The sequence below is a fragment of the Taudactylus pleione genome, unplaced genomic scaffold (genome assembly GCF_031769625.1).
Source record: "Taudactylus pleione unplaced genomic scaffold, aTauple2 ptg000113l, whole genome shotgun sequence".
Classification (NCBI taxonomy): domain Eukaryota; kingdom Metazoa; phylum Chordata; class Amphibia; order Anura; family Myobatrachidae; genus Taudactylus; species Taudactylus pleione.
The window spans coordinates 2,159,362-2,183,106 of record NW_028284515.1 but is presented as its reverse complement, the minus strand read 5'-3'; the positions used below and the strand labels follow the sequence as shown (position 1 = coordinate 2,183,106).

General features: G+C 43.8%; 1 protein-coding gene across 2 annotated transcripts in view; it reads right to left on the bottom strand.

The window, feature by feature from the left end:
- Positions 1-23,745, bottom strand: part of TTC6 (tetratricopeptide repeat domain 6) — a 297,795-nt gene that overhangs the window by 108,078 nt on the left and 165,972 nt on the right. For both annotated transcript variants that reach the window (XM_088471191.1, XM_088471190.1), the window contains 5 exons: positions 16,919-17,048; positions 13,988-14,163; positions 11,398-11,534; positions 9,761-9,930; positions 1,138-1,258 (listed from right to left, as the gene is read on the bottom strand). In XM_088471191.1, coding sequence (XP_088327317.1) covers positions 1,138-1,258; positions 9,761-9,930; positions 11,398-11,534; positions 13,988-14,163; positions 16,919-17,048 — 734 coding nt within the window. The remainder of the gene's footprint in view (positions 1-1,137; positions 1,259-9,760; positions 9,931-11,397; positions 11,535-13,987; positions 14,164-16,918; positions 17,049-23,745) is intronic.

Here is a 23,745-nt window from a genome sequence, read left to right as displayed (position 1 = left end):
GGTTTTGTTCCACTAAATAATTAATGAAATTAATTATGTATACAGAATTTACATTTAATTGTACTTTAGCACACACATAGTCTGTAATACCCAATGTGTTGTGTGAACAGCTATCAAGTGAACAAGTCTTCAGGCGAAACGCGTGTCTGTGCGCAATTGAGGAGTTCCCTCATCACTGTCTGACGGGTCACCTTCCTCATTGCTTCTGACCTCTGTAATGCAGTTCTATTATTCTATTATTTTTATTTTGGTTATATGACTAGCTGCTACTACCTACCTTATACTATTTGCTCATGCACTTTCATTGGGGTATGGTTACAGGATACTGCTCTGCTCTGAGTCATCAGAGCAATTTACCTGTCATAATCAACCTGACAGCAGATTCAATATTGCCCTCAGTGAGCTCTCTCATCTGGGGTTCACTGTGAAATATCACACACCCTGGACAGCAGAAGAAAGCTGGGGGTTTGGGGTAATATCTATATTTACCTACCTGCTAAATGCATGGTGGCTTTACCACTCATTATACTGATGATTTCTTCACTATTGCCTATGAAACAGAGAATCAGAAACTTATTGCAAATCAGCTACTAATTAAGGGGTGACCGGTTATTATTTCTACCTATTAATTACATAAAGGTGCACTATCATGGCTTTATTATATACTCAGCATGTCTCTTACATGTACTCTACAAGCATTTTAGTGTCATTATCACTTTATTTTTTGTACACCTTGCCCCATAGTTTTTTGTCTGTTTCACAGGGAATACTCCCCTCACCACATATTCTTATTCACCATTCACTTTATTCCTTGTACTTCTATTCTCTAAGTGTGCTTGTATCCTGGTTTATTTTCTCTTGGCCCACTGCCCATACTGTATATATTGTATTGTTTATTAATGTAGGTCTGTTTATTTTTTTTAAATAATTTTTAATATTTAGAAATAAAAGTTATATATTATTCAGCAAGACAATTGAGTGCCCCTCCTTTTTGGGTCTTTTTCCCTGTTTTCATGTTCTGCACTTTTGTAGGTTACCTATAATATTTATATCAAGTTATCAAGATGTGTGACTATTAATTTGTATGCTGTTGTGTAAATATTTTAACATACTTTAACATTTAATGTTTTAACATACTTATCCAAGGCAAGGACATGTTCAAAGTCAAATGCAGCCTCAGACAACTGGCCAAGGTCAGTGTAGAGAACGCCACGATGGAGGAAGGCATTGAGATTTTCAAATCCATCATGGAGAAGCACTGCAGAATATCATACAGGAATATAATAAAATTATGATTTATTATTTAATTAATGTACAAGCATGGAATCTTACATTAGTTTCAATACCAGGAAACAAAACTAAGGCAATAACTGCTGCCAGTCAGTGAGAATGCATGCATACAAACACCAACAGTTACCGTATAAATAAAAGAATAATATAATATAAAGTGCAGGAGGAGGTAAATGACTCGACACTGTGGGGAAGATATAGGGGTCTATTTACTAAGCAGTGTTAGGAGACAGAGTGAAAAGTGATAAGGTGTCAGGCAATCAGCTCCCAACTTTAATTTTTAAACAGCCTGTGAGATGACAGTTGGGAGCCGATTGGCTGGTACCTTATAACTTTCTTATCACTTTTCACTCTGTCTCCTAAAACTGCTTAGTAAATAGACCCCTAAGTCTTTTATGCCTGTTTGCAGAGAGCATATGGCATGGATTTTGTAGTGCGCATGCTCTAGAACAGAGGGCACGTAAATATTGCTGGTGCAGAGTCTTAGGCATTTCATTCACATCTGTACTTACGACTGAAGTGGTCAGGGCTGACGTGAGGCAATAATGCTAACCACTATGCCAATCGTGCTGCCAAACTTAACCCTGGCATTGTTCTTAGTGTAATTAAAAATTATCAAAAATCTGTGCTGGTGTAATAATCACATATATATGTATAAAAAAATGACATTTATTTAAAATACACACATCCAATAGATAATTCATAAATAATGTAAAGAATCTGATTACATCTGGGCAATGCACAGTTACTAGATTGACTAATTCAAGGTTACTATGTAACAATAAACTTTGGAAGATAACTACATAACTTTGTATCGATTCCTATAATAGAGTTCATGTAAAGTTGCAGTTATGCAGAGTCCTAATTTGACAATAAATTGTTGTAATTGTTTGTGCTATTATTTTGTCTTTAGCACTTACCAAGGGTCAATATTGATGCAAACAAAGTCCAGGTGCTCTTTTTACACAGCACTGCAAACACCGGGAGTCCCAACCAGTGCTGAGCGGTCGGCAAAAGCTGGCTGCTAACTGCGATGCGCACACTGATTAACCGGCTGGTTCTAACAGGTCCAGGGCCGTCAGTAATATGCTGTCCAGTTATTCCATGACGGGGTGTGTCAGCAACCAGTGCCCCTACTAAAAGAGAGCCCATCAAGAATAGAAGTGATTTAGGCCTGATTCATTAGGGATCGCAACTGCGATTACGCATGCAATCGGCCGATTGTTGCGTTCTGTGCATGCGTATGCATCGCAGTGCACGTGTGCAAACCAATCGCTGCGATCGGGACTGTGATCGCAGAGACTATGCAGACCCATCGCAGTGATTGACAGGAAGTGCCGTTTGTGGGTGGTGACTGGGGGGTGGTCGACGAAACACAGGCGTGCCAGTGCGTTTGAACGTCGTTGCATGGGCGTGCATAATGATCCACTGCGATGCCGTACACAGCATGCAAAGAGGTTAGCAATTCCTGAGTAAGGTCTGACCTTGTGCAGGTGTGTGCGAGGCTGCGATTGTACTCAATGTTACCAATGGTTTCGTAGCCTTGCTAAACATTACAGATGTGTGTAAGGTAAGGTGGGCATCCTCATGTAGTGCTGCAATGGCTTAGCGACTGCAATGGATTAGAATATCAACGCAGCCATACTGCATGCGTAATCACAGTTGCGATCCGTAGTGAATCAGGCCCTTAGGGGCAGGAGCTGTAAAAACGTTTTACAGTAGGTATGAGCCAGCTCATGTCTCTGCTGGAACATCTAGGCGGGCACTTACATCAATAGCGCAGCCGCTGCTCTTCCCGGAGTGTGTCTGGGTGTTAGACACCTGTCAGCAACTTCCTACAAGAGAACGCTGACAGGTGTCTAACACCCAGACACACTCCGGTCTTCCCGACCTCTCAACACTGGATAGGACTCCCGGTGTTTGGAGTGCTGTGTTCACAAAAAAAAAGCACCTGGACTTTGGGCCCGATTCAGCAAGAAACGCAGTTGCTTATAAGCATTCAATCAGGATTAATGCCTATGCATTGCAGTACGCGTGCGTGAACCAGATGCTGTGATCCGGACAGCGATCGCAGAGGCTACACAGACCCATGGCAGAGAGATTGACAGGAAGTGCCATTTGTGGGCGCTGCCGGGGGGGTTGGTCGGTTTAACGCAGGCGTGCCTGTGCGTTTCAATGCCATTGCATGGGTGTGCATAAATTATCCACTGCGATACCATACGCAGCTTGAGGCCTCATAGCGTGCGCTGAAGTAAGCAAGGTCTGACCTGCCTTACATGTGCATATGGGTCTGATGTTACTCGATGTTATTGATTGTTGCAATATGTTGTCAAAGTGTACGAATGTGGGTAAGGAGAAGTGGGCGTCTTTATGTTAGGCTGCAATCACAATGCGAATGCAAACATTTACATGTCACCGCTGATATTAGCAACTGCGTTGCGTACGTATAAGAATAATAGCAATCCTTGCTGACTCAGGCCTTTTGTTTCCATCAATACTGTCCCTTGGTAAGTGCTAAAGACAAAATAATAGTACGAACTTTTACAACAATTTATTGTGAAATTTGAACTCTACATATCTGCTACTTTACAGTACATGAAGGCTATTGCTATCTTCCAAAGTTTATTGTTACATAGTAACCTTGAATTAACTGTATCATCTAAATATTCATTGCTTAGATGTATTCAGGTTATTTCAATTTTTTATGAATTATCTATTGGATTTGTGCATTTTAAATAAATGTAATTGTTTGTACAAATATACGTGAGCAGTTATTACACCAGTGCAGATTTTCGGTCATTTCTATTTATCTTAGTGATGTGGGCAATACCTGTTTTTCCTCAGCAGCGGGTGTAATATACAAGAATTTGTAAACTTCAATCAGGGTGCTTAATAGGCGCTGAGAATACATCTAATGCTGGGTACACAGTAAACGATGTGAACCCAGCACGATCTCATTCCGCGACGGGACCCGTCGGGGGTCCCGGCATCGGCAAGTGCATACACACTTGGCGATGCCAGGAGCGACGAAGGGGGCCATGCTGCATTCCGCTGCATGGCCCCCGCTGACTATATATTGCCCGAAGAACCTGCAACGTAGCTGGTACACACTGGCCGATGTGGGCGATATGTCATCCAATCCGCCGGATCGGATGACATGTCGTCTAGTGTGTACCCGACTTAATTGTTCTTAGTGTAGTGACATTTTAAAAGCACTTTTAGTACACTCAATCACCAGAGCGGTTATCACTGTATAAATAGGGAGCAGATCATAAGTTCATGTTAAACTGAGTGATCTGTTAACATTGTATCAATTAAGTGAGCTTTTATTTTAACAGAAGGTTGGTCTATTCTTTATCAGTTTACGTATTTGCTTTGTTATGGATTATACAGTATACTGCATTATAGACTGTGACCTCTATTGACTGGGGCTTTCTACTGCACTGTCGTGTCCAAACTTACACTAGAAACCCTATTATAAGGATGAGAAAACTCAAACAAATAAATTCAAATTGGCAGAGTTTCCCCACTAAACCCCCCAAAAAACAACAGCATTAGATACATTTGGTTGATCACAGAATTGGGCTCCCCTGTCACAGTGTAATCCAGTTTAAGCCCTTTCAGCGTGGGGTTATATAGCCTATGAGTGAATAGGGAAAGGGTTTCAAAATAACCATGATCCTTATTGCTTGCTACTTTGTTTCTTATTTTTTACTATGTGTATTGCATTTATTGCATACCATTATGCCACTGTTTTATCTTCTTTTATCTTTATTTTGTTCATTTTATATTTGTCACTGTTGATATTTGCTATGAAACTCTGGACCTCATTCAGAGTCGGTCGTAAGCAGCCGCTCGGTCGTACGCATCCGATGTTTCCAAACCACGCATGCGCAAGGTTAGTTGTGCGCATGTGCATACGAGACTTTGCGATCCAAAATGCTGTAGATCGTACGGCTTACGAGCAGGAAGTGGCTTCCGAGAGTTGATTGACATGAAAGGCCGTTTGTGGGTGTTGACGGGGGTGGTGGTCTGAAAACGCAGGCGTGCCTCAGCGTTTTGAGGGCGTTTTAGGGGCATACGTAAATTACCTGCTACGACCGACATAGAAGGCCGGGAGTAAAACGTCACTCTGCGAGCAGGTTAGAGGGCTGGCTGATCGTACAGCTTAAGGTAGGGTAGGAGCTCCCGCAAGCCACACAGTACAATCTATAGTATCAAACGTAACTGATGTTAGGATTGATGTTTCTATTTTGAGCCACACAATGCAAGCAGCTAATAATCGATTGTTGAAGCTAATAATACTGCTAATTGGCTTGTAATTGATTCAGCTGCGTTTGCATTAGCGAATAATAAGAATAAATACATTTCATGGTGATGGCTTTCTCTATGCATTTTTTTTATTTTTTGTGGGCATCAACACAACACAAGCGGCCGCAACCATCAGAAGAAAATTAACATACTGCAACTGACAACGACTGACAACGATTGACTAGATCGCTAACTGCTATCACTCGTTAGCTAGAGGAGGTGCATTCTTCACGTATGGGCATCACTTTGGTTGCGACCGACCGGCCATGCGATTGCTTCCTTTTTCAGTTTCTCTGTCGTTAGGCGTACGACCCGAGCGGCCGCTTATGACCGCCTCTGAATGAGGTCCTCTATGTAGAATAAACGATATAAGAAAAGCACTCCCGGGGGTGCGAAGGTCTGTGGATATTATATATATGTATAAGCGTGACCTGATAACTGGGGTGTCAAAATACATCAAATGCTGGTAGAGAGATTAATAATTTATTTACAGTACTACTGTATATTTAGCTGTATGTGCTAAAGTAAAAAGAAAAAATCAAACACTGTATAATAATGAAATTCAGGTCATCAGTACTAAAAAAAAAAAATTGCTTAGCCAAGCTCCAAATATAGTATGCCTGCAGTCATGACAGTCCTCCATGCATCAAACTGAGGATCAACCTGATAGCTTATGTAGTGTGAATAGAAATCAATAAGTTAAATGCCTGTGAGCGTGTTACATAGTTATTTATCCATAGGGTGGTCACCTGAACCGTGTTGGACTCCCACATTGTTCCACTCTGAATAGAGAATAAAGAGGAAAGATACAATTACTGGTCTTTCTTCCACTCACTTAAAAATGTTTGTCCATAGAAGAGCTAAGAAGCCACTGACGCGTTTAGTCTCTGGTTCTCAGCTTCATAATGCTGCTTTGATACAGGCAGATGGGATGCATCAAAGAATTGAGAAATAGGAAACGGAGGACAAAAGGCGCAAACTTAACTTAATCTCCACCTTGATTGGCAGCATCAGAAATATTGTAGAGGTTGCAGTTATAGAAGCACTTTACCACAGTATAGCAGAATAAGGTTGATAAAGTTGTTACCGTAGTAAGTCCTGTAAAAGCTTTCATCACTAAAATAACAACCCCAAATCTGGTTAAGTAAATTCTACTTAAAAAAAACAATGGCTTCTTCATTCCCAAAAAATGGGACAACACCCCCTGTTTTGTGAGAACACAGGCAGCAATACCCTGTTCTTGCTCCTAAATGTCCGCTGCATGTCAACCATGCTGCAGCATAGGGGGGACTGCGACCTCCATCGCAGTAAGTGATCGGCACATGCGCAGTACAGATCTTGCACATGCACCAATCATTAAACATCGGAGTTGTGTGAAAGCCATCGGGTTTGTGTACAACTCAGAATCAGGACCACAGTCCAATGCCGATTTTCTTTTGAAGATGTAATCCATGCGGAAGTATAGACCCTAATACATGTTCATAACTACTCCAACTAGAGTTGTGATGCTGGGGATACAGGGAGAGAGTACTAGAACAGTCAACCCAAGTGTTTTCCCACAATGCAGCCAATCACAACTTGTCCGGTGTGGTAAATTGCTTTTAATTGGTCACAGTATGTCCAAACTCATTTTAAGATTGGCAATATACAGCATGTATGGCTACTCAAGAATGTAACACAACAAGCATGCCCACCACAGCATAGGAAAGGAAAACCCCATATTGACTCATACACTCAACACTGTACAAACAGGAATGTAAGTACTGACTGGCTGAGAGCATGGGAGTTGCCTCTCTCAGCCAATCAGCGCTTACCCATTAACTTTCTATGGAGTGAACAGCAGTAACCTGTTACTCTGTCCTGAGACTCTGCAAAGGTGCAGTTCCACTGTATGTTTTTTTGCAAAGACTCGTGGATGCTACATGGACCGAAGAGGACCATCTTCATTACTTTGTGAGTATTAAAATGGAAATCAAGGGCTGTGTGGGCGAGTTTATTTTTTAATATATTTTTTAGAGGTGGACAACTACATATCCAGGCATGCTGGCACTTTTGGGACTTGTATGCCTCCTGTAAAGAACAATATTATTAACTATTTGATCACTACTGCATGGAAGAGCCGGTTGTCCCTCGGGAGAGGGGACCCCATTGTCTTTGGGGGGTCTCCACTTCCCGAGGAATTCCAGCCCAGGGTTGACCAGTTTGTGGCTGGTTAATAGTAGGGCAAGGACGCCTCACGCTGTGAGCCTACCTGCTATAACATTATCCCCCAGTTGGTTCAGCCTGGTGCTAATTATTGGAAGATAGGGGAATACCTCGCCGTTTCTTCCCCAATTTTTCAACACCAGACCAGGCTCCAGAGGTCCAGGGCAGATTATGTATTTGGAGGGGGAACCCCACACATTTTCTTTTTCATTTTTAACTCTTTGTATAATTTTAAATATAACAAAGTCTGTACACATCATAGTGATCTGTGTAGTGCTTCTCCCAGACTCTGCCCCAGGAAAATCTACTGTATGGGCGGGTTTGGCTGCGATTTTAAAGCAGGTTTCAAAACCCTCACTTGATCAATTCTATTCTTTCTATGGTCTAAAACATTGATGGTGCTTTGTTATTCAGTGAATTGGTATTTGTTCTAAAGTGTGTTTTCTGTGTGGTTTTGGCCTCAGCAAATCAGCTGTTGCAAAACCGCCAGGATTTAGAATCCACCGCTTAGTTGTTATGTCCCTAGAATGTCATATCAAATGTTGACATTTGTATCAGGCTTAAGGTTAGGGTTAGTATTAGGGTTAGTCCCATATCAAAAACGAGATAGGTCCAGGCAGGGCCGGCTTGAGGCATGTTCGACCAGAGCGGTCAAACAGGGGCGCTACCCCATAGAGGGCGCACCCCTCCCAGCCATTCTCGATTTCAGCGGGACAGTCCCGTGGGAAGAAGTGTTCTGCGGGCTGTCGGGATGTTGGGCACCTCCGCAGCTGTGCAGCGGTGCCAGCCCCTGGGAAGAAGAATGGATGCCACGCGTATTCAGTGCAGGGAGAGAGCTGGGGGCAGCCCAGCTACTGACGTAGTGCTGGGCTTGCTCCCAGCCTGACATTAATGGGAGACGTGCCTTATGGGCACGCCTCCAATAACGTCATTTAGGGGGCATGGTCTATGTCAATAAGGCCATGCCCCATTTTGGCCGCGCGCAACTACAGGGGCTACAGTCACTGGACCTGCACAGGGCGCCGGCCCTGAGTTCAATATCCCAGGACAGGGGATGCCTGCACTTAGAATACTGGCACAGGAATCCCTACACTTGTTAGAATCCTGGAGCTGGCATCCCCGAAGGTAAGTATCAGGGTTTTGGGGAGTGTTAGGGCTAAGGGGTAGGGTTAGGCACTAGGGGCTAGAGCACTAGGTTTAGGGTGCGGGGAGGGGGAGGTTAGGTTTAGGCACTAGGGGGAAAGTATAGGTTCAGGCACTGGAGGGAGGGTTAGGGTTAGGCACTAGGGGGGCGAGTGCTAGGTTTAGGGTGCAGGGAGGGGGTGGTTAGGTTTAGGCACTAGGGGGAGAGGTTAGGTTCAGGCACTAGGGGTAGGGAGATGGGGAGGTGTCGGTAACCTAAACCTAATGGGATGCCGGCGTCAGGATTTTGACCGACGGGATCCCGAACATTGGCATCCCGTACCCATCCCACCAAAAACAGTGTTATCATTCAGACCATGTCGACATTATCAGTATTGACATGCTGAATGTCAACATTTTCAATGGTGTTCCATGTCGACATATCAACCATGTCAACATTATCATGCCGACATTATGAATGTCGACATAGTATACTGGACCCGATACTAAACCACGTGTATATTCACAGTTCCCAAAACTGTTTTATGGTACAGTATTAACAAGAAGTCTATAGACACAGAGAATGACCACACTCACTGATTACAATTGCTCAGTAATATGATCTTCCATACTTATTATAATACATTTCACTTTACAGCTGCATAGCTACACAGTCTTCCTCTGAGCTCTATATGTTACCATACAGGTTTTATTTAATAGAAAATATTATTTTTTATTATTTACAATGTAACTGACCATTATTCTCTTTATCCAAGTGTAGTAAAAAATGCTGTCATATTTTTTTAGTATTAAACGGAGACAAATCCATTACCAGAGATGCTGTAGTCTTTTAGTGCCTGCTGTGGATAGCATTTACGCAGCAAGCAGCCCCGGTAATAAAAAGCCATCCAGTTTTTGGGATCTAAATGAATGACAGATGAGAAATCTTCTGCTGCCTCAGTGTAGCGGCCTAGCTTAGTGTAGGATCTTCCGCGGTAAATTCTGTTTTGGAATGAGAATATTGATTAAAAATAAAGTTTGAAAAGAAATGTTATTTGCCTGTATTAAATCAATGATGAAACCCTAACCCATCAGGACTGCTGCTTCACATATCAAAGCTACTATCAAGGAGGTCAGATAGACTCTAGACAAAGCAATTACATCTCTAGATCAGGTAGCTGTGTCCTCATCATGGAGAACACAACTAGAGCAAGTGTTATATAGAAAACGTTGATCTCTATGGTAAATAAGTCTTCTATATTACCTGAAATACAGGATGCACCAGTGATGAAACATGCTGCGTTCCAGGTGCGAGCTGCACATCAGCTCTGTGTGTCTTGATAATCGCTGCCATAAACACATTAGTCTCCATTCGCACAAGATGCGACATGCACACACCTAATTGCGACTTCAGACACATTGTGTGATGCATACACACACCATATTTTGCAATTCAGTTGCATGCACAGTCGGTAGGAAGTCGGGAGATATGTTTGTTTTCACAGATCTATCTGACTCAGAATCACCCTTTATGTACAAATAGAATGGCAGCTTTTTTACTAGTTTATAACTGTGTGTTTCTTTTCTAGATAGCTCCTCCCTTCCTAGCATCTGCTGACACTTCTAAATCAATAGAGAAACTTCCATGTTGTGAATCATTGACTGCCACTAAGTTATGGTGCATACACTCGTAGCGATTTAAAAGGACGATTTGAACGATAACAATATCATTATCGTTATCTATCAAATCATCCTTTTAAATGGACCCTACCAACTTACCTTTGACCAGCGATGCGCGGGCAGGTATGGGCGATAGTGATATCGCCCATTGTCCCTGCAAGCTGGACAACCTGTTCGATATCGAGCAGGTTACTATAGGGACCCGCGATCGCTGAATGCAGGTCGCTATAGTTGCTGGTGTGTTGGATGATCTATATAGATCATCCAACACACCAGGGCGGCTGCAGTACGATCTGCCAGCGATATCGTATCGCTGGCATATCGTTACATGTGTATGCACTATTACTCTAAGGGGTAAATTTACTAAAGTGAGAGTTTTTAGAAGTGGAGATGTTGCCCATAGCAACCAATCAGATTCTATTTATCATTTAACTAGCGACTTCTAGAAGATAATAGCTAGAATTTCCACTTCTAAAAGCTCTCACTTTAGTACATTTACCCCTAAAAGTGGACGAATTAGGCACTGTACCCCAGGTGATATTTAAATGGATGAAATCACCTTGCCCACCTAATGGTAACAGTAAAGACAACTCTCTTAGTGGAAGATTCAATACTAAGTGACTGCCTTGAAGTGCCCATTTCATAAAAGCCAGCCTTATTGATATAATCTTATCTCCTATGGCAGAACCCGTTATCAGCACACTTAGAAAATTATAAGAGCATCAGTTTATTTCAACCACCTAAATTATAGGCATGAACACTCATCACAGTACGACCAGAGAGACATACCTGGCCTCTACATTGCCAAATTCTTGTGTGATGACAGCAGTAAGGACCTGCACTGCTCCACTCCAATTGCTGTTCTCATAATAGTATGAGCCATGCTTCATAAGGGCATCAGTGCGGCTGGGGTTGTAGTAATAGCACTGGGCAGACAAAAAAACAATGATTGCTATCCATAAAAAGAATGCAAATAAATAAAAAAAAATCTTACAATAAGGCCGGTATAGCATATATAAGGTAACCAGTAAGACAGCTAGGGCAGCTTTGTACAGGGGGCATCATAGAAAATGTAGCATATTTATTTTATGTGTCTATTGACCTATTTTGAGTTGCAAGTATCTTTAGATACACCTTTTAGGCCTATTGTGTGTCCACAAGCCTAGTGTAAGCGTTATGTTATGATAATGACATTGGGCTTGATTCATTGGGCCAGACAGTATTGCACATCCGCAAGGAAGTGGCAATAGTGCAGGAGGCATCTATAGGAAGCAGATGTCTGCTGACAGCAATAGCGATCCGAATGTAGCGCCTGTAGATGCTGCCTCGGATCACCATCGTGACCGGGCAGCACCGGCCAGTCTAAGTAAGCAGGGCCGGATTAAGGTCTATATATGTATGTATGTGTGTGTGTGAAATTAACCTTGGTGTTGGTGAGTGCCCTTTTGTGAGTGTGTACATATATATATATATATATATATTTTCATGAGAAAGTCCCGGCACTCCATAGGCCCCAAGCTGGGCAAATATCTTGCTCCAGGTGCCCTCAATGAGGCGGAGATCACTCCCCTCTATCCAATCCACAGCAAACAAAGCGGCACTCAGGAGACTTTACACTGGGGTGAAGTAAAACATGTTATTTCACCCCTGTGTAAAGTCTCCTGAGTGGCGCTTTGTTTGCTGTGGATTATATATATATATATATATATATATACACACATTCATACTTTTATACTGTGTGTATATATATATATATATATATATATATATATATATAGACGCACACATACAGAAAGTATATGTATGGACATATATATATATATATATATATACACAGTATATATATATATATATATATATACACAGTATATATATATATATACAGTATATATGTATATATATATATATATATATATATATATATATACACAGTATATATATATATACAGTATATATATATATATATATACAGTACATACATACAAACTTACAAATGCTCATATATTTATAATATTGTGTGTGGTGGTGGGACAGCAGGCTACCTTTCCGCCAGCTCTCTGACTGACTGCTCTTCTGCTCCACGACCCACCGCCCAGGGAAATGCGGAGGCAGCTGCCCCGCACGCAATGCTCTTCTGTGAGACCAATCACAGTCTTGCGGGATTTGACATCATAATTTCACAAGACTGGGGGCCCCCGGGATGTCCGCCCCTATCGCCCTGCCTTTAATCTGGCCCTGTAAGTAAGCTCCAGCTTACTCATGCTGGCAGCCTGCGATGCCAGGAAATCTGTGGCCAACGATGCAGACCCTGGACTCGGCACTCCGGAAAAACAGGGGCGTGTTGCTGCGCTGGCACGCCCCCGCTCCAGCCCCTAAACGTCGCAGCATGTCAATCATGCTGCAGTTTGGGGGATCTGAGAGCGATATTGCAGAACCCGTCCTGCACATGTGCAGAATAGGGTATTATGCATGCGCAGTTTTCTGATAATCGGAAAACTGCGCGGGATCCCTCATCTGCGGCTGGCCATGATTCAGGCCCTATATCTCTGTTTAAAAAATATTTTCAATTAAGAAAAAAACTAACTTGCCAACCCTCCAAAATCCATCACAGTAACAGCAATCGGCTGGTACTCACTAAAACAGGGGTACATAGAGCATGGGGTCTGCTTGCTAAAGTGAAAAATCAGCCGCAGACTGGACAAGCTGGGTTGGTTACACTTACACAATAACACGAAAGCCTGCAGTGGGAATCAGCACCAGCCTGCAAGCAAACTGGATTAAAGAGACATTTTCAAAATTAATTACAAATATTTTTTTTCTTAATGTGGCCCAATGGGAATTCTTCTTGTTTGGTAATTCAGTGGTAACTGCTGGTTTTATTTGTGAGTCCCAGCGCTCCAAATGACATTCAGCACTAGTGGTTCAGAATTGAGCACTCTTATTGTACTTTATCATGTTATGTCCTACTTAATTATAACTTTTCCATTGGACTACGATGAGCAAAAGTGGAGAACGAGGGCTTTCAGGAAGTATTATTTCAATTAAAAAATCTACAAAAATCAACCTTTGTTTGTTGTGTATTATTTACTTATTTATACTACAGTATATTAGTATAATGGTGAAATATTCTTAGCGACCATGTTCCCATTATACTAGGACTATTTCAGGAGACCTGATATTTCTCTATTACCTTAGTACCCACAGACCTGAGAAGAGCCTTTGCTGTTCAGCATGGGAACGGAGGGCAACACCTTCCCCCAATAGAGGCTCCATCTCTACATCAACCAGGATAGTGCAGTAAGTTAGTGCATCATGTCTAACATTAATAAAGACAAGTTACCTGGAATCAGCCATTTAGTGAACATATAGCTTTTAATACCTTTGCATAGTCATCCATGGCTATTATAAACTCATCCTGAGCCTCGTACATCTGTGCTCGGTGGAAATAGATGTCATCATCAGTGGGCCGACATTTAAGAGCTTGTGTGTAATTCACAATAGACATAGTGTAGTCTTTTTTCTGCTTGTATATCTCTGCTTTGGACAGGTAGGCATCTGTAATGTATAGAGCACAGGTAATTCCCCAAGTAATCTGTATGTCCTGGTAAACAAAGTATGTATGTCCCGGTAAACATGATTACAAAGAAACAGTTAAAGCTGCGTCCACCTTACAAATAGATAGTAATGTCACTGCATGTAACCACGTAGTGCCGGCACAGTGCTCAACTGCACCCTGTGACACCTCCTGAGCGCATGATGTCAGTATGTCACACAGAGGGGGCGGGGCCCCTCAGAAGGCTGGCCACACCCCTTAAGAATGGAGCATTACCACTGCATTTTTTGTGCCTTCCATGCCCCAGTCCGACACTGGATACATGTGTGCTAATAAATCATCTACATTTAATGTTTAATCAGCTTCTGTCTTTTTGGTTACATATTTATACTGATATCTGCATTTTGCTTATGTACAAATGCTGAATTGAGGAGCATACTAAAACACATGGAAGACATGCCTTCTAAAATTCACTGATCACTGTAGGACACTGAAAATACTATATATTGCAATTACATTAACATTACTAATTACATTTGTAAGGTTGAGTTCATATAGGGTTAAGGTGGAACCCTAAGGGTAGATTAGCTGAATCTACCTTGGCAAATATTATCCTTGGGGCTTTAGGCCCTGAGACGTACACAATGGTGATGTTGGATGCAGTTGATCGATGTTTTTTGTGGCACGAGTAGCACTGCAGGTGTCTCGATTTTGCTCGTATAGAATCGCATCACAAGTTTAGAGGAATGGCAGCAGAAATGTAAGGGGCGTTCCTGGACAATGGCTGGGAGGTAACAGGGGGAGGGGCTACAAATACACATGCAGATGTTGCATCTTATGGGCATGTTGCAGGCGTGTGTTGCTACAGAGACGATCAACTGCCAATACATAAAGCTACTGAGAAATAATTCTGATTTTAGCAAGGCATTGCATATACTGCCCCATAATGATTTCACTCATAAACATAAGGTCCTTGGATGTATCAGAAAGATAGGGGAATACATAAAAATGTATAAAGAATTGGAGACAGAGGCCCTGATTCAGAGCCGGACGCTCTGACAGAGCGCTCGCTCTGAATCAGGGCCGTCCTTCCTACTTTTTGGAGCGGCCTCCTGGCCGCCCGCATAGCTGTGGGTGACCACCCACAGCTATAGCGAGCGGCCAAAATGATGGTCGCGATGGACCCTTGTGGTAGGGTCTCGCTGCCGCAAGTCCTGGGGTGCTTTTGGCTCTATCAGAGCCAAAAGCACTCCCACTGACATCACTAGTGATGTCAGTGGGGCCGGCCCCAGACGGTAGGCATTCCCATGGGAACGCCTCCGTCTGGGCAGCCACGCCCCCGGCACGCCCACCAAAGGGGGCGTGCTTTTCAATCACCATCGACAGCACGCCCCCTTTGGTGCAAGACCCATAACGACGGCTTGGCCATAGTTATTCGGGTCTAGCGCATGCGCACGACGGAGCAGCCTCACAGGTAGACGCTACTCCAGCCGCGACTGTCTTTTTACTCAGCGCTACTGCGTCTTTATGCTAATGCCGCAGCCGATGCTCAGACCAAGACACTGCACCTGTCCTAGGGCTTGAGCAAGTTTCATTTGTGCAACCAATGGTTGCATCAAGATGGATTTCCAGCGCCACAAGTGGGCGTCTCAGTTTTAAAGAAATTGTGCAACTCAGAATAAGGCCATTATGGCTGCAATTGAGGCATTCACACCATTTTGCAAGAAGTCTCTGAGCATCTGCAGAGAGGAAATGGCATTTGTCTTTGTTAGTAAATATGAGGTTGTGCTGAGCGTCACGTCCTATTGATGCAGTCTGCACATTGTAGTAGTAAAAGGTGCTCACAGTCCACAGTATGTCCGTATCATGCCACTGCATTTGAGATTTGCAAATACAACAGTCAATAGATTGACACCAGAAAAGTCGACATGGTCATAAGGTCGGCATGGACAAAAAGTCGACTGGCAAATGGTCGACAGTGCAGAAAGTCGACAGGGTTAAAAGGTCAAATAAAAAAAAAGTGTCTGCCATTTTTGTCTTTATCAATTGAACCTGTCGACCTTTTGTCTATATGGACCTTTTGACCATGTCAACCTATTGTCTACCGACCATCTGGTGTCGACCTATTGACTGTCTATCTCTTATAACACACCTGTTAGTATGCAGCCGCTCTTGCAATAGCAGTTGCGGGAATATGCATATGGTAATCTCAGCTTTCCCTTTGTGCTCATCTGTGCGATGGACAGTACGAGGCTGCGTGGTCTGTGCATTTGTGATGGAAAGTGTAAACACTTGAACATCAACGCAAAATCGGTCTCACCATCGACATTTGCGGCAGCCTAGGGTCTACTCTAGCTACTCTTCTCTAATCCAACTAAACATGGCCTTTGAGGCAGTGTATTTTAAATTAGGAAAGTTACCAGATATTTCCAAAACACGCACATGAAACGACCACTTGCAGTCACTTTAGGCCACCTCCCAGTCCCCACCCCGAAATGCCCAGAGATCGCCCAGAGATCGCAGACCCCTTCTCAAGTGTTATCAATACCGTACGCAATTGCGAACAGCATAGGACACTTGGTTTGCGTAGAATGGGATTTCTGGACTTCTCACGCATGCGCAGTAACAAAACATCGCTCAACTGTGTAAATATCGGCACTACATCCATCTCTGAATCAGGCCTAGAGTGCGGTACCATCGGAGCTGAATCACATATCTAAAGTTTGAATTTCCAAGGTGTTGAGGAACTTTTCTTACCTGTATGTGTTTTATTATATTTAATAATAAAATTCAAGTTATCCAAAGCCTCACTTGTCTTCCCTTGCAGAAGGTAAATTAAATGTCTGTGCCAATATGCGTCTAGCAGTTGTGGCTCAAGTTTGATCACCTGCAGAAAAGAATAGACAAGGTCACATAACAGGCAATATAGGATATATATGTTATTACTCTTTAGTAAACATGCAATGTGTGTTGATGAGGACAGTCATGCTGGTAGTTACAGGGCACATCCAGATAAAGTTACTGCTCATACAGAAGCCATGGAACAGAACATAATCAATCAGAGAAAGAACACTAGCAAGGCTATCTGAACAATTCTGCAAAGAAGTTGGGTATGAAATCCCGGCTTTCGGGATAGCACTGGTCAGAATAACTCCCCCTAGTGCCTAACTCTAACTACGCACCCTAACCTCCCGATAACACCCCGATACTTACCTTCGGGATGCTGGTGGTTGGGATACTGGTGCCGGGATCCCGACCTGTCTGGATTTCGACTCCGGTATTCTCCATCCCCTGCAAAGGGTGAACAGTGTAATCTCACTATGGGGGATATTCAATTAGCCCCGATACTTTTCGGGGGTGAAAAACTGAGATTTTTTGCCAATAAACCCCGTTTTTCATCCTTTTTTATCCTGGTATCCTATTTGTTCGGCCAAAAAAAAAAGCCCAGAGGTCCTGAAAAAAAAGCCCCGATAAGTGCTGGTGCTGGCCCGGTCTTCAGGGCTAATTGGAAAGCTCCTGGGGATCCATTAGCACCTGAACAATGTTAGGGGCTAATTGGATACCGACCTATGTGGGAGAGTTATCTAAAGTGGACAAGTGGAGGTATCGTCCATAGCAACCAACTAGGTAATAGCTTTCCTTTTACTAGATAAATAGCTAAACTCTGTTTGGTTGCTAAAGGCAACTACACTGCTTTTACTCTTTAGAAGGTTTGTGTTTGTGACAGCCAGGAAGAGAAGCGGCACTAGAGCAGAGGTGGAGTAATGTCACTTTCTGGCACTTCCCCGACCAAAAGAACTACCGGCGGGCAGAGCAGCCTCCTGCAGCTCCAGAGTGCCAGAAGTAAGATAGGGAAAGACAGGGCAAGCTAGATAGCAAGTACTGCAACTATCCCCCACCAACAGCACCAGACCACAAAGCACTGCGAAAGGTCCCGGTCTCCCAAAACCTACTCACAAAAGGGCATAAATATTTACCAACATATTTACGTTTAGATATCATTGTGAACAGTATTGTTTTAAAGTGCATTTATTGGTGCTTATTTTTTAAACATACATGTAATTTAGCGCTCGTTTGTAATACAAAAGATTATATACCCTTTACTGAGCAGCTATAGAAACATACAAGTGCGGCTCATATATACCAATCTCTTAAGAAGGTCTGCTAAATCTTCCTCTTTATAGGAACAATGGGCCCGATTCCGAGGTGCACGCTATTCACGTGCGGCTGCGAATTCTTACGGATTTGCCATGGTGAAAATATGCATACGCCCGTGTCAGCATTCACTTTCTGTAATAGCGTGAATCTGACTGAGTAAACTCTGAGACGCACTCTTCCATTATCTGAACACGACGCAAATGCGCTGGTGGTGGTTAAGAACAGTCCACCATTGACGCACCATCGGTCGCACTATCAACCTTTGAATCAGGAGCATTCTCCTCTCCGACAGCGCAGTGGACTCTGGCTTTGAGCAAAATTCTCTAGACCGCGCTGCTTAAAAGAAACCCCACAGACACTGCTCTACTAGATGGGGTGAGAGCTTGCTTGAAAGCACTACTCTGGCTTCCATTTAAGGTGTGTAGTCACTACGTGACAGATTTCCCAGAATGCTCATGAGACTCTCGTATTTCGGGGAGAACTCCCTTGCCTCCCGGGAGAGCAGCTAACCCTCCCTGATCCTGCCCACTATTTGGATTATCATGGCCTAGTCCCCATGGCTGCAGTTCACTCATTATTAATGAGGGCAGGGCAATGAGGTAACGAATCTTATCGCCCTGCTCTCTGCACCTCCCCTCTAGGATTTCCCTAAGGGCAGGTCACAAAGTCGACCAGCATGGTGTAGTCATGTAGGCTAGCTTACCGGTTTCAATCATTTTGAAAAAAGTACCTGAAGAGATAAACTAAACGCAACAAAGCAAACAACAAAAATGCCATAAGCAGAATCTACATACTCAAAGCTTATGTAGTCTGCTAGTCCTAAAAACAGGAATGGCATAAAAACCTGGGGGCACCTTCCTCCACTCAGATGTGGCATTAGTCCCAACTCGTCTGTTGTGGCATTTTCAGCTTTTTTGACTGGGAGTGTGGTACTTGGCTGCAACATCATAGCCTAGAACCGCACTGACATAGAGAAGGAGCAGCTTCACACGAAAAAAGCTGCTGGCAGTTTGTTCTGCATGTGAGCAGCTGGTACTCCGATGATAGGCATTAAAAGCACTGAATAGATGACATTATGGGTCTGCTTAGCCAATGTTTGAGCAATTAGCCGCTATTTTTTGTACTGCGTGTGCATCGCGTTTGGTAACCAACAGCATTCACAGAGAGAATTCGCAGAGTGATTGACAGTCAGTGTGCATTTATGGGAGGTAATGGGGGTGTAGGTACTCAAACCTGGGCATGTTACAGCCACCATGTTTCGTGGGCGTCTCACAGCCACGTGGGCATGTTTCGTGGGCATATGACATGCAACCAAAGTGCGTCTTTATATGCAAGCGGTGGATTAGAGATGCAGCGGCTGCAACATTTGCATATGTTTGCACATACAAATTCCCCCCCCCCCCTCCCCCACACGCAATATTCAGTTTCTTCTGCTCTGTCTATGACCACTTCAGATTGTGCCTTACATGTCTTCTTCCCCCGCCTCCATACTTTCCTCCCCTTCCCTCCCAGCCATGCTCCTAAAAGAAGCTCCGCCTCCCTGAGAGACAAGGAGCAGAACAGAGCCTGGCAAGCGGTGAGTACCATTGTACAACTAGGGCAGCATCAGTTGCCGTGTATCGCAGACTTCTCTGCCAATAGTTTCTCAATGCTTTGCCGCCACTGTCTTCCAATCACTATTGGCATCTGAGGATGGCATGTTTTTTTTCTAGAATATTATCTATCTATTGATCTATCTATCTTTTAAAATTTGAATTGAATTTTCACCTCCTACACCTTGAAACTCAAGGCATGGAAATGCTGTGACCTGGAAATGCTAAGTCATGCAGGCGCAGAAAGGATCCAGATTGAACAGCGATGCATAAGTGTCCGCTTACTGCAGCTGTCTAGTATTACTGGGTAGCTGAGCATCACATTCTAAAATTAATACTTTAACCCCACCCCTATCTAGAAATCCTGCAGCAGCAGTGGAGCCTGGACAGCATTTTGCATCAGACATCACTGCATCTGAACTTCAGCCCCAGCAGCCAGCTAGGAGCAGGAAAGAGTTAACAATTTTATTTTCCAAAGGCCAAGTGTTTGAGGGGCTGGGAAGTGGGTATTGGGGGAAAGAGGGGTGGTCGTCTTAAGCTATGCCTAGGGCACTGAGAATACTTACACCGGCCCTGAATACTGCTGCTTATATATTGTACCCTTGTTATTCCTGCATCTAGAAATTAGGGCCTGATTCAGACCCGGTCGCAAGCGCTGAGCGCTCGCAACTGGGTCGATGGTGGCCCAGAGCGCATGCGCACGACGGAGCCGGCTCTGTCATGCGCATGTGCAAGACCCGCATAGCGACAGGTAAGCCGGGTCTCGCACCAAAGGGGGCGTGCTGTCGATGTTGAGTGACAGCATGCCCCATTTGGTGGGCAGGCCGGGGGGGTGGCTGCCCAGACGGAGGCGTTCCCATGAGAACGCCTACCGTCTGGGGCCGGCCCCACTGCCATCACAAGTGATGTCAGTGGGAGAGCTTTCTGGGGCTTGCGGCAACCAGACCCTACCACAAGGGTCTCGTCGAAAGCCCGATGGTCGCGATGGTCTTGACTATCGCGACCATCTTCCTGGCCGCTCGCTATAGCTGTGGGTGGTCACCCACAGCTATGCGAGTGGCCAGGAGGCTGTTCTAAAAAAAAAAAAAAGACTGGCTCTGTCAGATCGTCCGGCTCTGAATCAGGGCCTTAGATCAATAAAAAATTACCAACTAGGATACAAATAGAGAAATTAGCACCTGGGATTACTTACTATTCAGAGACTGTGAAATTGTATTGATTAGCTCCTTACACGCACGGCATCTGCTCTCTGTATATTTAAATTGAAGTAAACAGCATCATATTTCACTGGGAAAATGTAACCGATATCTACTCATCATAGTTTCTAGATCAGAATCACAGTCTCCGTTCTAAACACTGATATGTGTGAATGAGAGTGATTTGTCACAGTTACATATGAGTAACAGTGTCTGTATTGATTCTATTGAACGGCCGATATATCTATAGTCAGGGCTGTAACTAGGGGTGTGCGAAAAGTGTGGCAGCACAGACCGCAGCACTCTGTGGATGGCACCGCCGCTCACCCATGGCTCCCTCACCTGGCTAGCCAGGTGCCTACAATGGCACCGTGCAGCCAGAATCTATGTAGCAGTGCCGCCTGGAGGGGTTGTGGCCTGCACAGGGTGCCTGGAGCGCTAGTTACGGCACTGTCTATAGTACATCTGCCGGTCTGAAAGATATATTGGTCATCTGCTGGCGTATATATGGGCGTCCTACCGATTGCCCGTACACATGTTGTGACGTCAAGCCCAGCACATCGGGCAGATGATTGATGACCCGTCAGCCTAGTGTGTACCTAGCTAAAAAGATAAGTGATACATTGTACAATAATCTGTTATGGCTCTCAAATTGATCACGGTATTTTCTCTTGAAACAAAACAGAAACAATAACACCTAAATGGTTTTTGAATCCTGGGACTGGCAATATGTAAGCTGAGATAAATATCAAAACATCTAAATTAAAAATACAAAACTTTAACGATAATTATAAGTGTATTAAACACACTTCTAAAGATGCGTACACATGGTATGATATCTATGAACAATACGAACGATAACGATATCGTTCATATCGTTAATTTTTATGCAGTGAACAACCAACGATGCGCGTTCCCGCATGAACGATAACGATATCTATGATCGTCCATACATGCAGGCCAATCTGGACGATATCGTCAACTTTGCCTGTTTAGAGATGTGGCAGGATGACGTCACTGAAAGATATCTTTCAAGTCGTTGGTGGTACAGATCGTTCCGTGTGTACCCAGCATTAGAACCAGCATATTCTCATATATACATAATCGCCAAGCCTTCAGAGGCAATTATCCACTTACCAACACCTGTTCTCAAGAAACAAATTTGTTATTAAATCATGCTGGCATGCCAGTTATTATCAATATGTGTACACAAACAGAGAACTATGATTAAGCCTTCTGAGGTACTTATTTGTGTACTGAGGCATATTGGCAGCAAAATATAATCAAGAAACCTTTTTTGGTAATTATTTGTATAATGGAACATATTTACAGCAGTGAAGACCCCCCCCCCCTATTAAAAATAAGCCTTCAGAGGTAATTATTGATTCCACAAAGATAATCTAATCAGCAGTTAGGATTTCTCTATAAAGAAATATAGAAGCTTTCAGAGGTAATTATCGATCATAAATAGAGAAGCCAACTAAGGCCCTCATTCAGAGCCGTACGCTCTGAGCAGAGCGCACGCTCTGCATGAGGGCCGGGCTCCTTTTTCATGGAGCGTCCTCCTGGACGCTCGTATAGCTGTGGGTCACCACCCACAGGCTATACGAGCGTGCATTTTGATGGCCGCGATGGTCGTGACCATTGCGACCATCGAAATTGCGAGCCGGAGCCTGCGGTTGAGGTTTTCAACCGCAAGCTCCGGAGTGATTTTGGCTCTATCAGAGCCAAAATCACTCCCACTGACATCACTAGTGATGTCAGTGGGCCGGCTTCTGACGGGAGGCGTTCCCGTGGGAACGCCCCCGTCAGGGAGGCACGCCCCCGGCACGCCCACCAAAGGGGGCGTGCTGTCAATCAACATTGACAGCACGCCCCCTTTGATCGGACACAACGAGCGAAGGAAAGTCCTTCGCTCGTCGTGTCTGGCGCATGCGCACGACGGAGCTCCCTCCGTCGTGCGCATGCTCAGTGCAGACCATCGACCCACTTGCGAGCGTACAGCCGCTCGCGAGTGGGTCTGAATCAGGCCCTAAATCAACAAGCCTCCTAAGGTAAAGAAGCGTTTTTATAAACACATTTGAGATAACTAATCTCTATATACCATTATACTAATACTAATGCTGGGAACACACTGAGACAAAGGATCAGTCAGCTATAGACACTTACCAATCGGCCACTTGATATGTCTGGGCTGATATCACAACTGGATAGGCATTTAAATTTACCCGCACAGTTGTGATGTCAGTGTCGGCGGCCCCTGCAGGCATTGTATGGGCAGTTTGAATAGAGTATGAATAGCTAACAGTAGTATACAGTATGTGCCAAGTTGAAGCCAGGAGAAAACACTAGTACCGTACACAGTATTTGCCTTGTTTATTGCAGGACCATCCACTACGGTAGTGATAGCCAACCATATTGGGAGGTCCTCTACCTTTGTAAGAGCCTCACATGAGAAGACTATGATAAAGATGATGCTATGTCCTGCTAACATGATGGTGATCATTGATACATGTGAAACTGGCCTTTTGTAAAATTTCATTTTCTTAATTTAAATACTATACTATCATGCTCCGATAATGGCTGGCAATGCCTCACTGGTCATATATCCACACCCATTCCAGCAACTGGCCACACC